This window comes from Myxine glutinosa, chromosome 1 (genome assembly GCF_964187855.1).
Source record: "Myxine glutinosa chromosome 1, kmMyxGlut1.1, whole genome shotgun sequence".
Taxonomy (NCBI): Eukaryota; Metazoa; Chordata; class Myxini; order Myxiniformes; family Myxinidae; genus Myxine; species Myxine glutinosa.
Genome location: NC_136261.1, coordinates 329083608 through 329107199, shown reverse-complemented (window position 1 = coordinate 329107199; position 23592 = coordinate 329083608). Strand labels below are relative to the sequence as shown.

At 43.9% G+C, this 23592-nt stretch overlaps 1 protein-coding gene across 2 annotated transcripts in view; it reads left to right on the top strand.

The window, feature by feature from the left end:
* The window catches only part of LOC137411924 (ATP-binding cassette sub-family C member 8-like), a 242092-nt gene that overhangs the window by 118717 nt on the left and 99783 nt on the right, over nucleotides 1–23592 (top strand). Inside the window, exons 23-26 of one of the 2 annotated variants that reach the window (XM_068097203.2) lie at nucleotides 2749–2854; nucleotides 3116–3363; nucleotides 3845–4011; nucleotides 6875–6944. In XM_068097203.2, coding sequence (XP_067953304.2) covers nucleotides 2749–2854; nucleotides 3116–3363; nucleotides 3845–4011; nucleotides 6875–6944 — 591 coding nt within the window. The remainder of the gene's footprint in view (nucleotides 1–2748; nucleotides 2855–3115; nucleotides 3364–3844; nucleotides 4012–6874; nucleotides 6945–23592) is intronic. The other variant, XM_068097207.2, reaches the window with a different exon arrangement.

Sequence of the window (23592 nt, the reverse complement as noted above, 5' to 3'; positions counted from 1 at the left end):
ATAACTGGTTACAGAGAGGCATTGCAAAATGAGTACCAGATAACTGGTTACAGAGAGGCATTGCAAAATGAGTACCAGATAACTGGTTACAGAGAGGCATTGCAAAATGAGTACCAGATAACTGGTTACAGAGAGTCATTGCAAAATGAGTACCAGATAACTGGTTACAGAGAAGCATTGCAAAATGAGTATCAGATAACTGGTTACAGAGAGGCTTTGCAAAATGAGTACCAGATAACTGGTTACAGAGAGGCATTGCAAAATGAGTACCAGATAACTGGTTACAGAGAGGCATTGCAAAATGAGTACCAGATAACTGGTTACAGAGAAGCATTGCAAAATGAGTATCAGATAACTGGTTACAGAGAGGCATTGCAAAATGAGTACCAGATAACTGGTTACAGAGAGTCATTGCAAAATGAGTACCAGATAACTGGTTACAGAGAGGCATTGCAAAATGAGTACCAGATAACTGGTTACAGAGAGGCATTGCAAAATGAGTACCAGATAACTGGTTACAGAGAGGCATTGCAAAATGAGTACCAGATAACTGGTTACAGAGAGGCATTGCAAAATGAGTACCAGATAACTGGTTACAGAGAGGCATTGCAAAATGAGTACCAGATAACTGGTTACAGAGAGGCATTGCAAAATGAGTATCAGATAACTGGTTACAGAGAGGCATTGCAAAATGAGTACCAGATAACTGGTTACAGAGAGGCATTGCAAAATGAGTACCAGATAACTGGTTACAGAGAGGCATTGCAAAATGAGTATCAGATAACTGGTTACAGAGAGGCATTGCAAAATGAGTACCAGATAACTGGTTACAGAGAGGCATTGCAAAATGAGTATCAGATAACTGGTTACAGAGAGGCATTGCAAAATGAGTACCAGATAACTGGTTACAGAGAGGCATTGCAAAATGAGTACCAGATAACTGGTTACAGAGAGGCATTGCAAAATGAGTACCAGATAACTGGTTACAGAGAGGCATTGCAAAATGAGTACCAGATAACTGGTTACAGAGAGGCATTGCAAAATGAGTACCAGATAACTGGTTACAGAGAGGCATTGCAAAATGAGTACCAGATAACTGGTTACAGAGAGGCATTGCAAAATGAGTACCAGATAACTGGTTACAGAGAGGCATTGCAAAATGAGTACCAGATAACTGGTTACAGAGAGGCATTGCAAAATGAGTACCAGATAACTGGTTACAGAGAGGCATTGCAAAATGAGTACCAGATAACTGGTTACAGAGAGGCATTGCAAAATGAGTACCAGATAACTGGTTACAGAGAGGCATTGCAAAATGAGTATCAGATAACTGGTTACAGAGAGGCATTGCAAAATGAGTATCAGATAACTGGTTACAGAGAGGCATTGCATCAGCGGCAGACGCGCCCACAGAAAAATGATGCAACCAGCAATTGGGTGGCTGCACACGAACCACCCATTAAAATCATATTTATGTTGTACAGATATTTCCATATGCTGATTTATTTTCAGGCAGAAGAAAAATCCATGAACGAAGGTAGCTATTTTATATTGTGTTTCCACTAATAATGCGCAGCGCACACTCATCAACATCAATGAGGCAGAGTGTTAAGGGAGGTTTCCAGGGAGATGGTTTTCCGGAAGTCATGTTGATAGGTTTCCGGGGAGATGGCTGGTTTTTTTTATCACCCCACCAGGACACCATCACCACACAATAGAGGCTTTCAACGACCATGCCATTTTCAGTCACCTGAGGTGGGAGTGCTGGGCATTGGTTTTTTTGGCCATGGAAAGGGGGGGCTAAAACCCCTAAGGGGGGGCAACCAAGACCCATAAAGACCCAAAGGACATGTTTTATTGTGTTTGCGGTTGATATTGGCAATTTTACATGTCGAAGGCAGGTGATCCTCTGAAAAGAACCTGCTGAAGAGCAGAGAAAGGGGAGAAGAAATGGCAGATGCACTGGTTTTGAGGATCATGGGGAGCTAATGCAATCAGAACCATTTGCTGAGATGTTGATGTTGGCCAGTTTCTTTCCACATTTTCTCAGGGAATATCACTTGCTGTTATTGAGCAGCTGGTAAGGGAAGACAGGAGGAACGGGGCGATGGGGAGGGATTCGGAACCTGTGCCTTTCCACAAGTAATACAGTATGTACCATGGCTCCATCCCGGCTGAGTAAAGGGATAGACAGATGAAGAGCATGTTCCAGTGACACTTGACCAGTTTCTACCAGGCATTAAAAGAAAGGATGGATCCCAGACGAGTCTTGTATTGGACTGTGGCTGCACTGATCATGGGTCTTGTCTTGTATTGGACGGTGGCTGCACTGATCATGGGTGAAAACGGGTCACGTGCTTTATGAAATGAATGCAGATTTCCTTCAGTGCAATTATCCAGCAGTCATTTGTTTTCCATAGGTTAGTAAAGTGCAACCTCATAAAGTAGATCATTATTCAAATGCAAATAAATTACTTGTGACAATGTGGAATAAGCTGATAATATATCAAAGATTACTTGCAAGCGACTGCGCAATTGCAAATGAAATCCACGCAGCTGTTTGGTTGGGTTCTCCATAAATGTCCTACATAATACATGATCATAAATGCAGTTGCTAAAAGAAATCAATCTGGCAAAGTCTTGTTAGGAGAAATATTAGCGGAACGAAATGAGCTGAACATGAAATTTGTGTCATTTGTTTTTTATTTTGGTGCATCCAAAGGCTGATGGTGCTTTCTTCTCTGAAAGGAAACTGTGAAGGACAGCAGTACCATGCTGGAGAGAAAAAATCTGAGGAGAGCCATGTACTCGAAGGAAGCCTACCTCAGGTCACAATCTTACGATGAGACTGAAGGTAGGAAGACTGGTTTTTATTTATTTATTGATAACCTCCGATGATGGCAAAAATCTGTTGTGTCACAGGAAAAGGTCATTTGGCCCTTCAATTCCAATGTCATTCCACCCTATGAAGAGCAGAACTCAGGTGGGCTAATAATATAGCTTCATTGCAAATGTGTAGAGCTTTAGAGACGACACCAAGAATGGTTGGAGTTGATGATCAAATACATCCTTCTCAATTGGAGTCCAACATGGATTTGTGTGATTGTATGAACAGCAGAAGATGCAGAAGTAGAAGCAAGAGTCCATGGGCCTCAGAATCTCCATGACAGTGAGACTTCATGGAGGGAGGTTAGACGCTACCTTGAAGCTTGTGGTCCTGCTTTGCTCATCCTCATGCTGTTCTCGCAGCTCCTCAAACATTCTGCTATGCTGGCTTCGGACTACTGGCTTGCACTGTGGACCAGCAAGGCGAGCACCAATCGCAGCAGTCATGGCAACAACAGCTGTCTCAATTCAGCGGAGGTATTGTGAGAGAACTGGGATCAAGCAGCTGCTGATGTAGCTGCCATGACAGTTCACAGATAATTGAGTAGTTTGTTTTTCAAGTACATGGGCAACGCATTTCAAATACCTGTATTTGTACAACATTGTCAATGCTAAAATTGGTTATGACCTACCGAACAAAATCCTAACCAATGACCTGAAGGTTTCTGTGACTCTGAAATGTTACAGTCAATGAGAAAAGACTGAATCGCACTATTTTGTTATAAATTTTTCATGGTGATGAAAAAAAAAAAATTATATCGCATCAGCACAACACTATAAATTAAGATACAAGTCATGATAAAGCCTTATCAATATCGTTTATCAACACTTTTTGCCCATTTTTGAATGAAGGTCCTAGAGATAAATGCCATATGTCAATATGAAGTAGATTGCAGTATCCCCTGCCCCCCCCCCCAACCTCAACCAGCCACCTCCTCCCTCCCCCTCCATTGAACAGTGGTGTGGTTTTGACCACGGTTGGTACTTGACCGGCTTTGTCGTGCTGTGTTCGTTGGGAATGCTTCTCTGCCTTGCCTCGTCCCTTGCTGTCGAGGGTACGGGTCTAAGAGCCGCTCGGGCACTGCACCATGGCCTGTTGTCTCGCCTTGTTTTCGCACCCATGAGGTGAGGCCTATACATCTGTCACTAGGTCAAGATTACAATTATTATCTGTTTTAATGCTCTACATTACCTAACCATGGTTATTTTCATTTCAAAAAACAGCAATACAGTATAAATAATTTACAAAGATGTATTCATTTATTGCTGCAGGAGGTTGTAAATACTTTTTGCTTTGTTGTTATTGGTGAAATGATTGATGTCATTGTCACATAAATCCGAGGTTAGGTGGGGCAAGAAATGTGGAGCATTTACAAAGATTTCAGAACTTGATTCAACACAATCATATCATTTGGCAGGGCATGCATATTGGGCTGGGAATCAATTTCAGGTTGGGCCTGCAGGTCCTGGGAAATGGGTGAGGTTGAGGAATTTTGTCCAGATGCCGGCTCTGACTCCTCTACAAATCATGAAAAGACACAGTGGGATTTTTCACATTCGTCAGCAATAAATGTCAGTATTCGTGTCCCCAGGTTATCGTCACATCCGAGGGAACGGCACATTCAGTGATGCACAGCGTCTTCCTGGCGAAATGCCAGTCTGGCAGCTTGTAGTCAGGTTCAGAATCCCACTATTATTTTGCAATTGATCATTGGCTTTGACACCAATACAAAATTTTATTACAGACCAGAGGCATCAATAAGCTATATATATCGAAGAAACAGTTTCAAATGGAGCACCTCGTCACCATTAGACGATTTAAATTGTATCAGATGTGGCAATGAATGTGAATTGTTGCTCCGAGCTTACCGGCTCGCTGACACAAGACGCCATTTGTATTTTTGCAGCCCCCATCCCTACCCCGGTTAGAATCCCGTGCGGACACGAGCAACTTGCTAGTCCAAACGATGATAGCCTAAAAGCAAATGTGCTAACGCTGCATCATCAATGTGCATCAACATCCTGTACATTATTTTCAAATAATTGACATTACGTATGTGGGACACACACATGACATATGATTGACACAAAGTATGACATATCGTCTGACTTGCGAGTTTCAGTGTTTCCTCCCTTCCTGCTGTTCCTCTTATCCTGCTCGTTCATTCCCTTGATATTTGTCCCACTGTCAGATCTACCTTTCATTTTGATGAGCCTCAATCTGTAAAGAAAAACAATCATTGACTATCGGCCAAATATAAAGCTGTTTTTGGACAAATCGTTGAACACATTTTATGAAGTTCCAGCTTTATTGGACAATTAGTATTCATTATTTATACTATGGACATTTATCCTGGATTAAAACTGGTGGGTTTGGAATATCAGAACTTCTTTTTGTCAGCCTTAAGCTTGTCGTGTTGGGTAAGCTTGGTGTTGGGTAAGCGGTTAGGGTGCCAGCTTGGGATCCTAGGATCCTGGGTTCGAATCCCGGTCGATCGCTGAATTAACACCAGGGTGGTTGACTCAGCCTGTCATCCTTCCGAGGTCGGCAAATTGAGTACCAGTTCACTGGTAATTCCATGCGTGTCGCGAGAGGCGACTAATAGGGTTGGCGGCAGGAAGGGCATCCAGCCATAAAACATTGCTTCAAAATGGGGACCATGGTGCCCAAAAAAGGCCAACCCCTGCTCTGCGGGGAAAAATGGCCTCTAAAGGTGGTTCTTTTTGTCAGCCTCAAGTAAATTAGAGATGCAAGACCAATGTATGACTAGGTAATTTGCCTGATCACATCATCACTCTTTGAATGACCACAGCAGTCTGACAAGCTTCTTGGTTGTTCTTACTACCTTTAGTGATCAACCAAACTACAGGGTGAGTCAAAAGTAGCGTCCGATTTCTGTTTTTTCGGCTGTCAGATTCTTTCTGGGATGTCATGTTAATAATTGTCGGGTATAATTGTTAATAATGTTGTTGTTGTTAATAATAATAATTGTTATTAATAAATATTGCTAATATTGTTAATAATAAATAATTGTTAATAAATAGAAATCGGCGCTACTTTTGACTCACCCTGTATTGACCTCAGTAAGCTGTATAATTTAAATGCATCTATTCACCTCTGCCCTTCAACATTTCCTACGTGATGCTGTCAGCTTTGCCTTTGCTTTTGCTTACATTCACTGTCGGGCATTTGTGTTTGTGAGTTTGTGACTTTGTATGTTATTATTTCATGGCCGAACCGTAGCACCAAGAGGTCCCAAAATTTGGATGTAGGTACTTCAGAATCGGGGCAAGGTTTTAAGCTACCACACTTTGGCCTTCACATCCGTTTTGAAGCCACCAGAGGCCGCTATAAAATTTATATTGGGATGTGGGGTTTGACAGTGCTGCCACAGGCAAAAGATAATCACCATGACTCTATGAGGCCAATAACTGCATAGCCTTTCCATGTCCAACATGTCCTCAAAACCCCGCAGTGAAAGGCTCACCCAGCTGGGCAACCTCCACCCCCTCGGGTACCCCTACTGGTACTACTACTACTTAATACTTCTTCTTCTTCTTCCCTAACGGTCCCAAATTTATTCCAATTTCCTGTGGAGTCAGCCGAGGGGAAAATTTGGTCTTCCACAAACTGTCTGACCAGGCCTGACATTCAACTGAAGGTAACTCGGGCAGGGATATTTGAAAAAACAAATTGCCAGAATGCCTGTGATGACTCGCATACTCTTCACAAAAGATACCATCGGGTATAAACTGAGCAAAGCATTTTGCCATATCGAAAACACATTTTGGGAGAATGCCTCAATGAACAGTTACCGTAAACAAATGTTTGCTTTTATTTAAGATTCTTTTAAATTTTTAATTTTTGTGGGCATATTTGTTTTTTGTTCATAAAATTTGTTTGGATATTTTCAGTTTGTAGGATTATTTAAAAAAATGTATGTCTGAAATTATTTATTATCTTCCATATTTGTGTCACCTTTGATAGGTTTTTTGACACCACTCCTCTCGGAAGCATCCTAAACCGGTTTTCGGCTGACACCTATATGATTGACCAGGTTGGTAAAAATTTTTATCGTTCACTTTCGTAACATGTCCACTGCAGGCAGATTTGAAATTTATCATTTGCCGTCAACCTGTTTCCTAGCACTGAGTTATCACTTGTGTGAGAGCTGTAAGATGCTATGCCATTGTTTGCCTTAAAACATTTTTTGGCTTTTATTTTTGTAAATTTTGATAAATTTTGTAAATTATAAATTTTTGCCTTTATTATATTTTTGCCTTTAAAATGTTGACATTGAAAGCAAATGACAATTGAGACATGTTTATAAATTTACATGAGTCTATGGTTGCTGCACTGTTGAAGTAATCTTACTATAATTCACCAAATGTCCGTCCATCTGTCTGTCTGTCCGTCCGTTCGAAGGTATCGCAAAAACGGCTGAACCGACCGCAACGATATTTTGGGTGGGTAATCCTGGGATCTCCTGGAGAAAAATAGGGTATATTGTTTTTCCAATTTCAGCTTTGGCCTCCAGCATTTTCAGGTTTGGACTCCTGCATAACCTTATTTTCCCGGGTGCCGCACAAACGGCTGCACCGATCGGACTCGGTGACCTCGGAAAAAGACCTTTTATAAGGACATGGGTTGAATCCCTGCTTGAGGGAATGCCAACCCCCTCCCCGCCATCACGGTCACCTCTCCAACTCACAATCCCATGAGATATGCGGAAAGGACGACCCAAAACCAATTATCTTCTTTTTGATTCGTATATAAACATCATTAAAAGTAAATAATGACCTCGGCCAAAGTTCATACGACGTGAATTTAATCTCTACATGAGAGAATTCCACATAGCTATTTGGGCGGTGTATACGCTAACAGATCGCTGTCTCCATCGATCTTGCCAAGGCATCATGTACAACATCCCAATGGGCAACAACCATAGAAATGATTCTCTTTGTCCATCTCATGTGTTAATGGATCACTTGGTTCAACTAATGTGATGCCCGACTTAATAAACCACATGAGCAAATTTCCGTTTAGGTTACGTATCGATCGAATTAAGCCTGGTGTTGACTTAACGGGTAAGGTGGCTGGCTTAAGATCTTAGGGTCTTGAGTTTGAGCACCTGTGAATATGAATGAATGATCGTTTTAAGGCCATTTTCCCCACTAGAGTAGGGGTTACCTTTGCGGGCCCCATGACAATCATGGTTCCCTTTTTGAGGCAATGTTTTTATGGCCGGATGCCCTTCCTGACAGTTTGAGCACCTGTCATACCGCTAAATAACACCAGGTGGGTTGATTCATCCTGTCATCGTTCTGAGGTCGGAAAAATGAGTACCAGCTTCTTGGAAACGGGGCACTGCATCAGCGGAACAGGTGTACTCCCAGCATTGATGCAACCAGCACCCACAGGCTGCATATGAAATGATGATGATCAATATAATTGCATCATGTTAATGATAATGCTCAATAAATTTGCCTTTTCAAGCCATTCTGCAGCAGAACAATTGCTTTTGGTTTTTATTTTGGCATAAAATAAAAATCTTCAGTGATGGTTCGATTGACCGTACATAAGGCTTTGGCTTTCTTAAAAATATCAAGGGAGGCGCAAAGCACTAATGGATAAAGCACCAGACTCCCAAGCTGGGGATTGTGGGTTTGAATCCCGTCTGGGTTGAAAAAAAAAAATTCCCCTTACTTTTTCACGTCTTTTATATCGGCTTGAATAAAGTCTTGTACGATGAACAAATTATTTTGTTCGCATTTAAAAATGTATTTCTTCTTAAACATCATTTTCAGCATTATTATGAGTATGGTACCATATCAATTTGCTTGTTGTATGGAAATCAAGGGAGGCACAATGTGCCCCTCCCTTTATATGGGATGGTTTCTCTATCAATGGAGGGGCAAAGCGCCCCCGCCTTTATATGGGATTGTTTCTCTGCATCAGTGGAGGTGCAAAACGCCCCTCCCTTTATATGGGATGGTTTCTCTGTATCAAGGGAGGTGCAAAGCGCTCCTCCCTTTATATGGGATTGTTTCTATGTATCAATGGAGGCGCAAAGCACCCCTCCCTTTATATGGGATTGTTTCTCTGTATCAAGGGAGGCGCAAAGCACCCCTCCCTTTACATGGGATTGTTTCTCTGTATCATGGGAGGCGCGAAGCACCCCTCCCTTTATATGGGATTGTTTCTCTATCAATGGAGGCGCAAAGCGCACCTCCCTTTATATGGGATTGTTTCTCTGTATCAATGGAGGTGCAAAGCGCCCCTCCCTTTATATGGGATTGTTTATCTATCAAAGGAGGCGCAAAGCACTCCTCCCTTTATATGGGATTGTTTCTTTGTATCAATGGAGGCGCAAAGCGCCCCTCCCTTTATATGGGATTGTTTCTCTGCATCAATGGAGGCGCAAAGCACCCCTCCCTTTATATGGGATGGTTTCTCTGTATCAAGGGAGGCGCAAAACGCCCCTCCCTTTATATGGGATTGTTTCTATGTATCAAGGGAGGCACAAAGCGCCCCTCCCTTTATATGGGATTGCTTCTCTGTATGGAGGGCGGCGCAAAGCGCTCCTCCCGTTATATGGGATGGTTTCTCTGTATCAAGGGAGGCGCGAAGCGCTCCTCCCTTTATATGGGATGGTTTCTCTGTATCGAGGGAGGTGCAAAGCACCCCTCCCTTTATATGGGATTGTTTCTATGTATCAAGGGAGGCGCAAAGCGCCCCTCCCTTTATATGGGATGGTTTATCTCTATCAAGGGAGGTGCAAAGTGCTCCTCCCTTTATATGGGATGGTTTCTCTGTATCGAGGGAGGTGCAAAGTGCTCCTCCCTTTATATGGGATTGTTTCTATGTATCAAGGGAGGCGCAAAGTGCTCCCCTTTATATGGGATGGTTGCTCTGTATGCAACTTTAACATGGGGACTGAAAATTCGTTTCTCGACTTCTAATGGACGAAATCAGCTGCAATCGGCCAATTGGAATATACATCGGCCAATACATCGAATTAATGGCGTTCAAAACAAATTCCACCGAAGTGCCATCGTATTTGTTTTCAAATTAAATATATATGAATATATATATACCTATATATATTAACTTGGGGAAAATGCCAGGGGCATAGAAAAGGCTCTTTTTGTGATATGTGCCATGTGGCAAAGTATAGAAAAGAAGGGACATTCAAAAAATGTCATATGCATGCTGTACTAACTACCCTTGTGTTCTTCGGAGGAACCAGGTGATGCTCTACAAATGTTCATATGAAGGGGTGCCCTTCATATATAGGTTAAAATACATTTACTTCTTCGTGCAGATGTATGAATCAAATTGGCGCCCATTTATATGAACATTTCTAGAGCATTACTTGGTTCCTCCTAAGAACACAAGGGTAGTACAGCATGTACATGAGATTTTTTTTAAATGTCCCTTATTTTCTATTGTTTGACGTTTTCTACAAGCTATGGAACGTCCCTTCTTTTCTATACTTTGCCACATGGCACATACCACAAAAAGAGCCTTTTCTATGCCCCTGGCATTTTTCCCAAGAATATATCCACTTCCTGTCTGTTGATCACCTTTATGTGTGTCCACTCCCTCCCATTTATAAATCTCATGTAGATAATATCTCATTATCCACAACCGACATGTTAGATCTCCACATTCGTGCTTTCCGCATTTTCACTTTTCACCAAGCTGCAATTTTTGTCTATCTGCATTTAAAATATCTTCATCTGGTATTTCTGCATTTTTGTCTATCTGCATTTAAAATATCTTCATCTGGTATTTCTGCATTTCCCATCTCTGCTTCACTTGTTTCTTTGTTCCTTTTATCAGCTTTACCTGTATCCGTGTCCCAATGTTCACATTCCCTGTGTCCGTGGTCCCCCTCCCATGTGTTCGTTTCCTTTCAATGGTGTCAGCATACTGTGCCTTCAGAAAGAAACACTCCTTGACTTTTTCACATTTTGTTATGTTTCAGCCTGAATTTAAAATGGATTAAATTGAGATTTTTTGTCACTGATCTACAAATAATACCAGATAATGTCAGTGGATTTTTTTTTCGGTTGACACCTATATGCCATCTGTCGGTCCATCCGCCCATGATAGGTTTTCGTTACCACGATAACTTAAGAACGGCTGAAGGGATCTAAGTCAAACTTGGTGCATTTATGTATAATGATGTAAAGATAAAACTGATTAGATTTTGACGTCACAAGGTCAAAGGTCAGAGGTCATGTTGGGTGAAAATCCTGTTACCACGATAACTTGTGAACCCGTAATGGAATTTTGATCAAATTTGGTACAAGCATGTATTATGATGAAAAGATGAACTGATTTGATTTTGGGGTCAAGATGTCAAAGTCTGTAACAGGTTTATAACTTGAGAATGGCTGCAGGGATCTAAATCCAACTTGGTACAGGCATGTATGATGATGTAAAGATGAACTGCTTAGATATTGGGGTCAGAAGGTCAAAGGTCAAATGTCAGATGTCCCATTGGGTAAACATTCTGTTACCAAGCTAACTTGTGAACCAGTCATGGGATTTTCACCAAACCTTGTATAATTATATATTACTAGGGCATGCCCGTACTATATATATATCTAAAATTATATCCCCCCCCCCCTCTATTTACATGAAATGGTTTGGTTCATGAAATGTTTTGGTCCATTCGCAACGCCAAAGCGAACGGCGAACGCTTTACATGAAATGGTTTGGTCCATGAAATGTTTTGGTCCATTCGCAACGCCAAAGCGAACGGCGAACGGCTTGCGAGTACAGTGACAACCCCCCCCCCCCCCTCTATTTACATGAAATGGTTTTAATTAGTTTTAAAACATAGTTTAACGCCAACATATGGCATGCCCGTACCCGTACTATCCGTAATGGCGCACGCTCTCACAGGAGCTCCGGAAGGTCGCATATCGCAGGAAAGCGAAAGAATCGCAAATTAGTTTTAATTAGTTTCAAAACATCGTTTAACGCCAACATAGCGCCAACATAGTTTGCCGACGGGAAATAAATGAATACGCTCTCAAATGTGCCATCCGAGGCAGAGTCTGTTCGCCACGTTCGGCACACGTGATAGCTCGCTGCTCTCTGATTGGTTGAATCGTTTTTTGAGCATAGCTCGGTAACTACTTCTGCGATTAATTTAAAACCTTGAAAAGGCACATCCTCGGGTCCCCAGCAATATACCTGGCAAGTTTCAAGTATATCGGACCCGTGGTTGTCGAGAAACAGCGGTCACAGACAAACAAACACACACACAGACACACACACACACACACACACACACACACACACACACACAGAGATTGCTGGAATTATAGATAGATTATGCAAAGATGAACTGATTCGATTTTGGGGTCAAGAGGTCAAAGGTCAGAGGTCATGTTAAGTTATTTATTTCGTTACATGATAATTTAAGAACAGCTTCAGGGATCTAAGTCAAACTTGATACAGGTATGTATAATGATGTAAAGATGAACTGATTCGATTTTGGGGTTAAGAGATCAAAGGTCGGAGGTCATGTTAAGTAAAAATTATGTTACCAGACCAACTTGTGAACCAGTGATGGGATTTTGACCAAACTTGGTACAACTATATATGATGATGAAAAGATGAACTGATTACTTTTGGCATCAAAGGTCAGAGGTCATGTCAGGTAGAAATGTGATACTTGAGAACAGCTGAAGGGATTTAAATAAAACTTGGTACAAGTATGTACAATGATGTAATAAAGTGGACGGACGCATGCCGGTCGACGTCAAAGATTGGCGTTCTAGTTTTTTGTATTTTATTTTGCTTATTGTGAACTAATTATCAATATATGTGCAAATAAACGCGTGCTTATCCCATAACTTAACAGGTGTTTTGCACACTAATTGCCTTGTGATAACCCAAAACGTCCTACTTTGAAAGGGCTCCTTTAAAAAATTCTTCTTTCCAAAAACTAGAATCTACGTAATTAAAAAAAAGACTTTAATGTCAAGAATTATGTTTTTTTTTGTCTTTTTTGAATACAAGATCGAGGTTCGTGTAAGAGCTAACATTAATCACAAAAAGACAAACTGACACATAAAACATATGATAAAGGGAGCGGGAGATAAGATGGGGAGAGAGAGAGGGAAGCACACAAATACAACACTTGAGAGCAGGGACATCGGGAGATCTGTGGGAGGGAGAGGGCTTGGGGGGAGGAGGCACGGGAGTGATGGGTGGGTGGGTGGGAGAGGTATAAAACACATGGGCACTGCTCGGACTTCCAGGAAAGAAGTCGGAATGTCGAAAAAGTTAATCTGGGGTGAATTAATGGGGGTAGAAAAGATCAAGGTTTTGGATCGGGGAAGATAAGAGGTGGTGGTGACCAGCTGTTTTAATGATCTGGAGGGAGGAGTGGGATTGAAGAGAGTGAGGGAGTTTGTTCCATAGGCGGGAGTAAAGAGGAATGAAGGAGTGAAGGTGAGCAGAGTGTCTTGATTTTGGCAATTTCACCAGAAGAGGGTTGCTGGCAGATCTTGTGCGACCGTAGGAATATTTGGGGGACAGATCACAGACAGCCTGCACTGAGTGAGTGAAAGGCCCTCGGAGTTATCTTCATCGCAGGAGATTCCAATGATTCTGAAAGCTTTGGTTTCAACAGCATTAAGCCGAGCTAGGTGTGAGGCAGGAGCACCAGCCCCAAGGGGAGAACAATATTCCATTGAGCTGCGGATAAAAGCCTTGTATGTGGTGAGGAGCTCAGGTGTGCCAAGGAAGGACTTCGCAGGACCCAGTCGGCGACTAGCCCAGTCGGAAGGACCCAGTCGGCGACTGGCTTTGGAGGCCAGCTTGGAAATGTGGTTTTACCAGGAAAGATCATGGCAGATAGTGAGACCCAAAAGTTTGAGTGACAGAACTTCTTGGAGAGGATTGTTCAGAAAGTAGATGAGAGGGTTGTCCAATCAGTCTTTTCGGAGAGACATAGTAAGAGTGTGAGATTTGTCAGGATTGAAAGACATGTTCCACTTGTTTGACCAGTCTGTGATTTTGTCCAGGTCTGCAGAGAGTGAGGAGGCTGCAGACTGCCGATCTGAGGGATGACATATGGAGCGGCAGAGAGTGGAGTCATCAGCAAAGAGATATAGAGGATTTTCCAGAGAGTCGGAGAGATCATTGATGGAGACCAGAAAAGGCACAGGGCCCAGAACACTGCCTTGAGGAACTCCAGCCTGAACAGGAAGGGGAGATGAGAGAAATCCATTCAGGGCCACACGTTGACTATGACCAGAGAGGAAGTCCGCAAGCCATGCTTGGAGATTTCCATGGATACCATAGGAAGAGAGTTTGGAGAGCAGAGCGGGGTGCCAGACCGTATCGAAAGCACGTAATATGTCAAGGGAGACAGCTCTGATTTCCTGTTTGGCATTAAGGACCTCCATCCATTGTTGAGACAGCAGAAGCAGCATGTCCAGAGTAGAGTGACCTGGTCTGAATCGAAATTGATGATCCGAGATCAAGCCATTGGAGAAGAGGAAGGATTTGATGTCAGAAGCGATGATTGATTCCATGACCTTGCTGATTATTGGGAGCAGGCGGATTGGTCTGTAGTTGCAAGGATATGTTTTTGCACATTTTTTGTGTAAAGCAGTAATGTTGGCTCATTTCCAAGCTGATGGCAGATGACCTTGAGCAAAAGAGAGGGTGAAGAGAACAGAGAGAGAATGAGATGTCGTGGCAGAGCAGGATTTTAGGACCCGTGGGCAGATGCCGCCTGGCTCAGTTGCAGAATCAGAGTCGAGGTTTGACATAAACTTCTCCACCTTGTCAGGAGAGAAGGACACAGAGTCCTGGAGCAGCTGGGTTCGACTGGGAAAGGTGGGTACAGAGAGAGATGGGTTGGGGACACAATATTTTGAGGCAAACACAGAGTTGAGGCATTAGGCTTTTTCACGTGCTGAGTCAGCTGTGTAGCCGTTTGAGGTAAGGGAGGGGATGGAAGGGGAACAAACACCAGAAACAGATTTGACCAGATGCCACCAAGATTTGGAGGAAGGAGACAGGTTTGAGAGTTCGGTGCTGAGAGCAGAGAGATATTGTTTCCTGGCTCTCCTGAGGGTGGACACACACTTATTCCGAGCTTTGTGAGAGGAACTGAGATTCCCTTCAGTTGGATTAGCCTTCCATGAGGTGAAGGCAAGTTGCTTCATGGCAACTGCCTCACCACAAGCTTCAGTGTACCATGGACGGGAGGAAGGGTATGACGACTGAAGACGAGATGGGATAAATCTGTGCATGAGACAGAGCAGTTTACTTTGGAAGAATTCCCAGGAAGAATTGATGTCAGAGGCAGAAGAGATGGGAGACCAGTCCAGATGATTGATGGCTGCTTGAAGACTGTACCAGTCAGCCTGAGTGAAATGCCAGACTCGTCGACGCTGAGGAGGCTCTCTGAGAATGAATGGCCAGAGAGATGTTCACTTTAACAAGGAAATTATCAGAAGAACCGATTGAGCAGAAGAAGAGCAGCAGACATTTGCAGGAAGTTTGTCATCACCAAGTCGAGAAGAGAAGATGCTCCATTGACTGAGATCCGGGTCGGGAAATTGACAGATTGTGTCAGTCCCAGTTCGTCACATAAGTCCTTTGCTGAGGTGCCCTGGCTGGTGTGAGAGGAAATCACCATCGCTGGTGTGAAATTATTTTATACATTTGTTACTTTCTCCCCCAGTCAACAAGGTTACACCAACTGTCCATTAGCTGGGCCGGCACCACTTTTCACTTTTGTGCGTTACATGTAGATGGCCTCCAAAAAGATCAAAAATGGTAAAGGTACTTCTGTATTCCTTGGTGAAACACTGCAAAATCAATATTCCTGGATTACAAGAGCAATCCAATAATAAAATATGCCAGCTGAGTTCGTGGAACAGCATGATAATGCAGCTGTCTCAAAACCTTTAATACTTGTCCCAATTGGGATGAAACTCAACCTAGCTTGGCCTGTGATCTAGAAAACAATTTAATAACCAGCTTTTTTTTCTTTCTTTTTTTTCCTTTTTTTTTGTATACAAGATCGAGGCTCGTGAAAGAGCGAACATTAATCAAACAGAAAGACAAACAGACACATAAAACAAATAACATCGGGAGCGGTAGGCAAGATGGGGAGAGAGGGGGCAGGACACAAACACAACATTTGAGAGCAGGGACCGAGAGACATGGAGACATCGAGAGATCTGTGGGAGGGAGAGGGCTTTGGGGGGGCGGCATGTGAAGGGGGGGGGGGTGGGAGAGGTATAAACATATGGACACTGCCAGGACTTCCAGGAAAGAAGTTGGAATTTCAAACAAGGTGGATCTGGGGTGAATTAGTGGGGGTAGAAAAGATCAAGGTTTTGGATGGGGGAAGATAAGAGATGGTGGTGAACAGCTGTTTTAAAGACCTGGAGGGATGAGTGGGATTGAAGGGAGTGTGGGAGTTTGTTCCAGAGGCGGGAGAAAAGAAGAATGAAAGAGTGAAGGTGAGCAGAAAGCCGAGATTTCGGCAGTTTAACCATCAGAGGGTTGCTGACAGATCTTGTGCGACCTGTAGGAATATTTGGGGGACAGAGCACAGAGAGAGCTGGGGGAGCAAGGCCGGAGCCTTGAGCAAGGCAAGAGCAAGGCTTTGATCCAACTTGTACATTTAATGGAGAAAGTTGTCAGATATTTTCCCTGATTTTATTCATTTTCTTCCCCCTCATCGACCCACCCATCCCACCTCCTATTTACAATGCGTCTTGTTTTTTTAGCTGAAATAAGACCATAACAAATAAGACCAATAAGACCATTAGACTGAAATAAGACCAAATAAGGCTATACGTCACCTCACTAAAAGAGCCTCCACACACACCTTAAACCCATCACCTACACCAGGAAAATGAATTGAAATGATTAACTATTAACGTATCAACTTTCATTTAATTTTCAAATACACGACCTTCATCTGTCAAGCACCAGCTGTTCAATTTTAATCTGAGGTCTGTTTGGGCCTAACCTTTTAAGTGAATACTTCTTCAGCATAATTAAAATTTACAAAAATCTGAATTTCATCCACAACATTCCTTATGATTGTTTTATTGTAATGCCAGGTTGGCAGGATAGCTCAGGGGTAGCACTTTTACCTTCGAGTTATCCTATCCGAAATCAATTGCCAATGTGGCTATAAACTGTCGTCCTGGTGTTTTGGCAGGTAGGGTGTAGTGTCATTGAGTGTGCTGTCAGATGGGGCATTAAGCTGGGGACCTATCTGACAGCATTGGTTGCAGGTAGTGGATGCCAAAGATCCCGAAGTGGCGAAGTGTCTATTGTAAAGAGTACAGAAAAGTCGCCAGCAGCCTGTCATTGAGGAAGGCATTGAGGAAGTTTGGAGTGGACATGGGCATTGAGGAAGTTAGGAGTGGAGGAATGGTTGATCAGAGTAGTGATGGCAAGGTATAAAAGAGCGCGCACAGCTGTAAGGACGAAGGACGGGAACAGTGGTGAGTTTGAGGTGAAGGTGGGAGTGCATCAGGGGTCGGCACTAAGTCCACTAATATTTGTAGCTGTGATGGAGGTGCTGGCTCGGAACATAAAGGAGGGTTTACCGTGGGAGTTGTTTTATGCAGATGATCTGGTGTTGATTGCAGAAAGTATGGATGGACTGAAGGAGAAGAGGAACAAGTAGAAGGAATGTATGGAGACAAAAGTTCTGAAGGTGAATATCGGAAAAACGAAGGTGAAGGCATGTGGTAAAGCATGTGGTGAGGTGGAAAGAACTGGGAAGTGGCCGTGTGCTGTGTGCAGGAAGGGTGTCGGCGTGAATTCCATTCAATGTACAATGTGCGCTGAGTGGGTTCATCAAAAATGTAGTGGTTTGAGAGGGTCATTAACCAGTGTGGCAGCTACATTCAAGTGTAAGGTGTGCACAGAGGGAGCTGCAGATGGAGGAAATGTTGAGTTGGATCTTGGAGACGGCGTGAAGCTGGAAGGTGTGAAAACATTTTGTTACCTAGGAGACATGCTGAATGGAGAAGGTGGATCAGACTCGGCAACGGTTGCTCGAGTGAGATGTGCATGGAAGAAGTTTCGGGAACTGAGTGGCGTGCTGATGAGGAGGGGAGTGTCGTTGAAGCTGAAGGGAAAGGTTTATGCTGCATGTGTGAGAAGTGTTATGATTTATGGGAGCGAGACATGGGTAATGAACGTAGAGCAGCAACGAAGGCTGGAAAGGGTGGAAATGCGAATGTTTTGGTGGATGTGTGGAATTTTGGTTGAGAGACAACAACAACACAACATGCATTTTAAGGCCATGTTCCCTGCTAGAGCGGGGGTTAGCCTTGCGGTCCCCATGACAATCTTCTCCATTTTGCCCTATTTTCTGCATCTCTCCTTGTTAACCCCCTTGCCCGCATTTCTTCTTCCACCATCTTTAGCCAAGTCTTTCTCGGTCTTCCCCGTCCTCTACTTCCTTCTACATTAACTTCCATCACTCTTCTCAACCAGTCACTTTCATCCTTCCTCAATACATGACCAAACCATCTCAACCTGTTTCTCTTCACAGCATCAATCACAGGCAATATTCCCATCATCTTTCGCAATTCATCATTTGTCTTCCTCTCTCTCAATGATACTCTGCACATCCATCGAACCATTCGCATTTCCACCCTTTCCAGCCTTCGTTGCTGCTCTACGTTCATTACCCATGTCTCGCTCCCATAAATCATAACACTTCTCACACATGCAGCATACACCTTTCCCTTCAGCTTCAGCGACACTCTCCTCCTCATCAGCACGCCACTCAGTTCCCGAAACTTCTTCCATGCACATCTCACTCGAGCAACCGTTGCCGAGTCTGATCCACCTTCTCCATTCAGCATGTCTCCGAGGTAGCAAAATGTTTTCACACCTTCCAGCTTCACGCCGTCTCCAAGATCCAACTCAACATTTCCTCCATCTGCAGCTCCCTCTGTGCACACCTTACATTTGAATGTAGCTGCCACACTGGTTAATGACCCTCTCAGACCACTACATTTTTGATGAACCCACTCAGCACACATTGTACATTGAATGGAGTTCACTCCGACACCCTTCCTGCACACAGCACACGGCCACTTCCCAGTTCTTTCCACCTCACCACATGCTTTACCACTTGCCATCACCTTTGTCTTTCCGATATTCACCTTCAGACCTTTTGTCTCCATACATTCCTTCCACTTGTTCATCTTTTCCTTCAGTCCATCCATACTTTCCGCAATCAACACCAGATCATCTGCATACAACAACTCCCACGGTAAACCCTCCTTTATGGTCTGAGCCAGCACCTCCATCACAGCTACAAATAGTAGTGGACTTAGTACCGACCCCTGATGCACTCCCACCTTCACCTCAAACTCACCACTGTTCCCGTCCTTCATCCTTACAGCTGTGCGCGCTCTTTTGTACATTGCCATCACTACTCTGATCAACCATTCCTCCACTCCTAACTTCCTCAATGCCCATGTCAATACTTTGCGTGGAAACCTATTGAATGCTTTCTCCAGATCAACAAACCCAAAAAACAACTTCTTCCTCTTATCCATGTACTTCTCCTGCAACTGCCTCACAATGAAAAGCGCATCTGTCGTTCCTCTTCCTGGCATAAATCCAAACTGCATTTCGTCGATCTTCACTTTCTTCCTTATCTTCCTCTCCAACACCCTTTCCAATACCTTCATTCCATGCTCCAATAACTTTATCGCTCGGTACGAGCCACACTCCAGAGGGTCACCTTTCCCCTTGTATAGAGGGACGAGGGTACTCTGTTCCCAATCCACTGGAATGCGGCCTTCTTTCACCACCAGATTACAGATCTCTGTCATTCTCTTCACACCCCAACTTCCTGCTGCCTTCAACATATCTCCCACAACTCCCGTCGGCCCTCCCGCTTTTCCACTCTTCATTGCTTTTATCGCTTCCTCAACTTCCTTCTCAGGTATCTTCTCTGCCGGTCCTAAAACTGGGTTACTCTCTATGTTGCCATCCCATTCATTCTCTGTATTCAACAGCATTTCCATATATCTTTTCCATCTTCCTTTAATTCCATCTGGGTCGACAACGATTTGTCCCACTTCATCCTTCAAGCAACTCACCCCCATCACATCACACCTCTCTTTCGCTATGTGCTTTGCAATCCTGAATACTGCTTTCTGACCCTCTTCCGAATCCAAGCGTTCTCCGAACATTTTCCTACATGCCTCCTGCGCCTTTGCTACCTCTTTCTTTGCAGCCTTCCTGGCTGCCTTATAACTTTCATGCTCTGCTGTTTCTGCTCCCGTACCCTTCGCCTTCTGCCACTCTTTGAACTTCTTCCTCTTCTCGTCAATCCTCTTTCCAACCTCCACATCCCACCACCATGTTTCCGAGTGCCTCGGTGGTCCTTTTGTCCATCCACATACCTCACCAACGGCTCCCAACAGACTAGCTTTCATTGACATCCAACCACTTTCAAGCTCAACCACATCATCCTCTACCCTACTCAGCCTCTCTTTTAATGCCTCCCTTACTGTCACCTCTTTCAACCTCCACACCTTCATTCTCGGTTGGTACTTCACCCGCCGAGCTCTCCTCGCACCTTTCACCCTTATGTCGCAGACAACCAAGTGGTGCTGTGAAACAGCCTCCTCCCCCGGGATCACCTTTGTGTCCCGGAGGTGCCCCCATCTCGCCGACGCACCATCAGGTAGTCAACGGTTGTCGTCGACCCACCTGACGTGTATGTAACAAGCTTATTGTCCTCTTTCTGGAACTGAGTATTACAAATCAACAAATCAGCTCCATCAGCAAACTCCAAAATCCTTTCACCTTCTCCATTTCTCACACCATATCCGTAACCCCCATTAACTCCCTCAATACCATCCATACTCCTTCCCACATGTCCATTCAGGTCTCCTCCCACCACAACAACTTCCTCATCTTTCACGTTTTCCATCAGCTTCTCTATCGCACACCAGAACTTGTCCTTCTCTTCATCGCTTCGACCAACCTGCGGAGCATATCCCGAGATGACGTTCACCAAGAGCTTTCCAATCATCATTTTCACCATCATCAACCTATCACTCACTCTAGTCACACTCACCACACTGTCTACAAACTCCTCAGAAAACAGGACACCAACACCATTCACGCCCTCCGGGCACCCTTGCCACACAAACTTGTATTTCTGTCCCTGCCTACCCTTCACCATTCTCACACCACTTCCCTTCCATCTCGTCGCTTGCACACAACATATGTCCACATATGTGTGGTTGAGAGAGAGGAAGACAAATGATGAATTGCGAAAGATGATGGGAATAGAGCCTGTGATGGATGCTGTGAAGAGGAACAGGTTGAGATGGCTTGGTCATGTGTTGAGGAAGGATGAAAGTGACTGGTTGAGAAGAGTGATGGAAATGAATGTAGAAGGAAGTAGAGGACGGGGAAGACCGAGAAAGACTTGGCTGAAGATGGTCGAAGAAGAAATGCGGGCAAAGGGGTTAACAAGGAGAGATGCAGAAAATAGGGCAAAATGGAGAAGATTGTCATGGGGACCGCAAGGCTAACCCCCGCTCTTGCAGGGAAGATGGCCTTAAAATGCCTGTTGTTGTTGTTGTTTGTTGCCTCCACTCTGTTACTGGACAGCATCAGCTCATGTGTCATAAAAACTTGCTCTGCTGCTTTTGCACATTCTCTCTCTGCCCTATAATTTTACCCTCTTATTTGCCTTCACTCATCTTCCATCTGTTTGGAAATCCATCAATATCACCACATTACATGAACACAAACACATTACATTATCACCACATTATAGTGTACTATGCTGATTAAAAGTATTTTAAACCAATTTGAATGGTTTCTAGAAGACAAGACAGCATGTCGAATCATACTAACACTAGAACGGCACTCAGTAGAGAGCATACCTCCACCAGGTGAACAGTTTACGTTTTGTATCCCAGAGTAGACCAGAAAATCACAAAAACAGAATCACATTTAATCAAAATCATCCGTCCTCAAACCTTTTGAGATCTCCTGCTTTTTATATCGATTTTAGCCCTATCACTCAATGGTGAAGAATCACTTAAAAAATTAAATAATTCTCATATCCAGATCCTTATTCAGATCTTCACCAAAATCGAATATATTTGTCCTTGTCAGACACCCAACTGGACCACCAAGTTACGGACGGACTGACTGACTGACAGATGGATGGATGGACAGACAGACGGACTGACGGATGGGCGACTCGCCATCGCATAAGCTCCCCTGAACTTCGCTCCCGGTGAGCTAAAAATTGCGCAAAAACCAATCCCCTTAACTACAGACCAAGTAGTTTACTTTCAATCATCAGCAAGGTCATGGAGTCTATCATCATAGTTGACATAAAATCATTCCCATTCTCCAACGACATCATCTCAGGTCATCAATTCGAATTCAGACCAAGTCACTCTATCTTGAACATTCTGCTTCTACTCGACCAACAGTGTATGGAAGCCGTCAATGTCAAACATGAGATCAGGGCCATCTCTCTGGACGGCATATCTGGAGCATTTGATAGTCTGGCATCCTGCCTTGCTCACCAAACTCTCTGCCGATAGCATCGAAGGCTAACTGCACTCTTCGGTTACTGACCTTCGCTACTCTTGTAGCCAACTTGTGGCTCTGAATGAAATCCTTTAATCGCCTCTCTCTGTCAAGGCTAGAGTGCCACAAGGCAGTGTCCTCGGCCCCCATCCTATTACTAATATTCATGAACCATCTCTCTGATTTTGGAAAATCCTCTATCTATTTGAGGTGTATCTCAGTGTGTACCCTGGATTAGAATAGGTACGCCGTATCCCTGCGTGTCGTAAGAGGCAACTAAGAGGGTTGGCGTCAGGAAGGGCATCCGGCCATAAAACATTGCCTCAAAAAGAGAACCATGACGATTACAACTACATGTGTGCAGGGTACAGCCCGAAGTGGAGATCGGTTTCTGAGGTTTGGGACATGGAATGTAGGGACAATGACAGGGAGATCAGGAGAAGTGGTGGAAGTAATGGTCAGAAGAAGAGTGGACATATGTTGTGTGCAAGAGACGAGATGGAAGGGAAGTGGTGTGAGAATGGTGAAGGGTAGGCAGGGACAGAAATACAAGTTTGTGTGGCAAGGGTGCCCGGAGGGTGTGAATGGTGTTGGTGTCCTGTTTTCTGAGGAGTTTGTAGACAGTGTGGTGAGTGTGACTAGAGTGAGTCATAGGTTGATGATGGTGAAAATGATGATTGGAAAGCTCTTGGTGAACGTCATCTCGGGATATGCTCCGCAGGTTGGTCGAAGCGATGAAGAGAAGGTCAAGTTCTGGTGTGCGATAGAGAAGCTGATGGAAAACGTGAAAGATGAGGAAGTTGTTGTGGTAGGAGGAGACCTAAATGGACATGTGGGAAGGAGTATGGATGGTTTTGACGGAGTTCATGGGGGTTACGGATATGGTGTGAGAAATGGAGAAGGTGAAAGGATTTTGGAGTTTGCTGATGGAGCTGATTTGTTGATTTGTAATACTCAGTTCCAGAAAGAGGATAATAAGCTTGTTACATACACGTCAGGTGGGTCGACGACAACCGTTGACTACCTGATGGTGCGTAGGCGAGATAGGGGGCACCTCCGGGACACAAAGGTGATCCCGGGGGAGGAGGCTGTTTCACAGC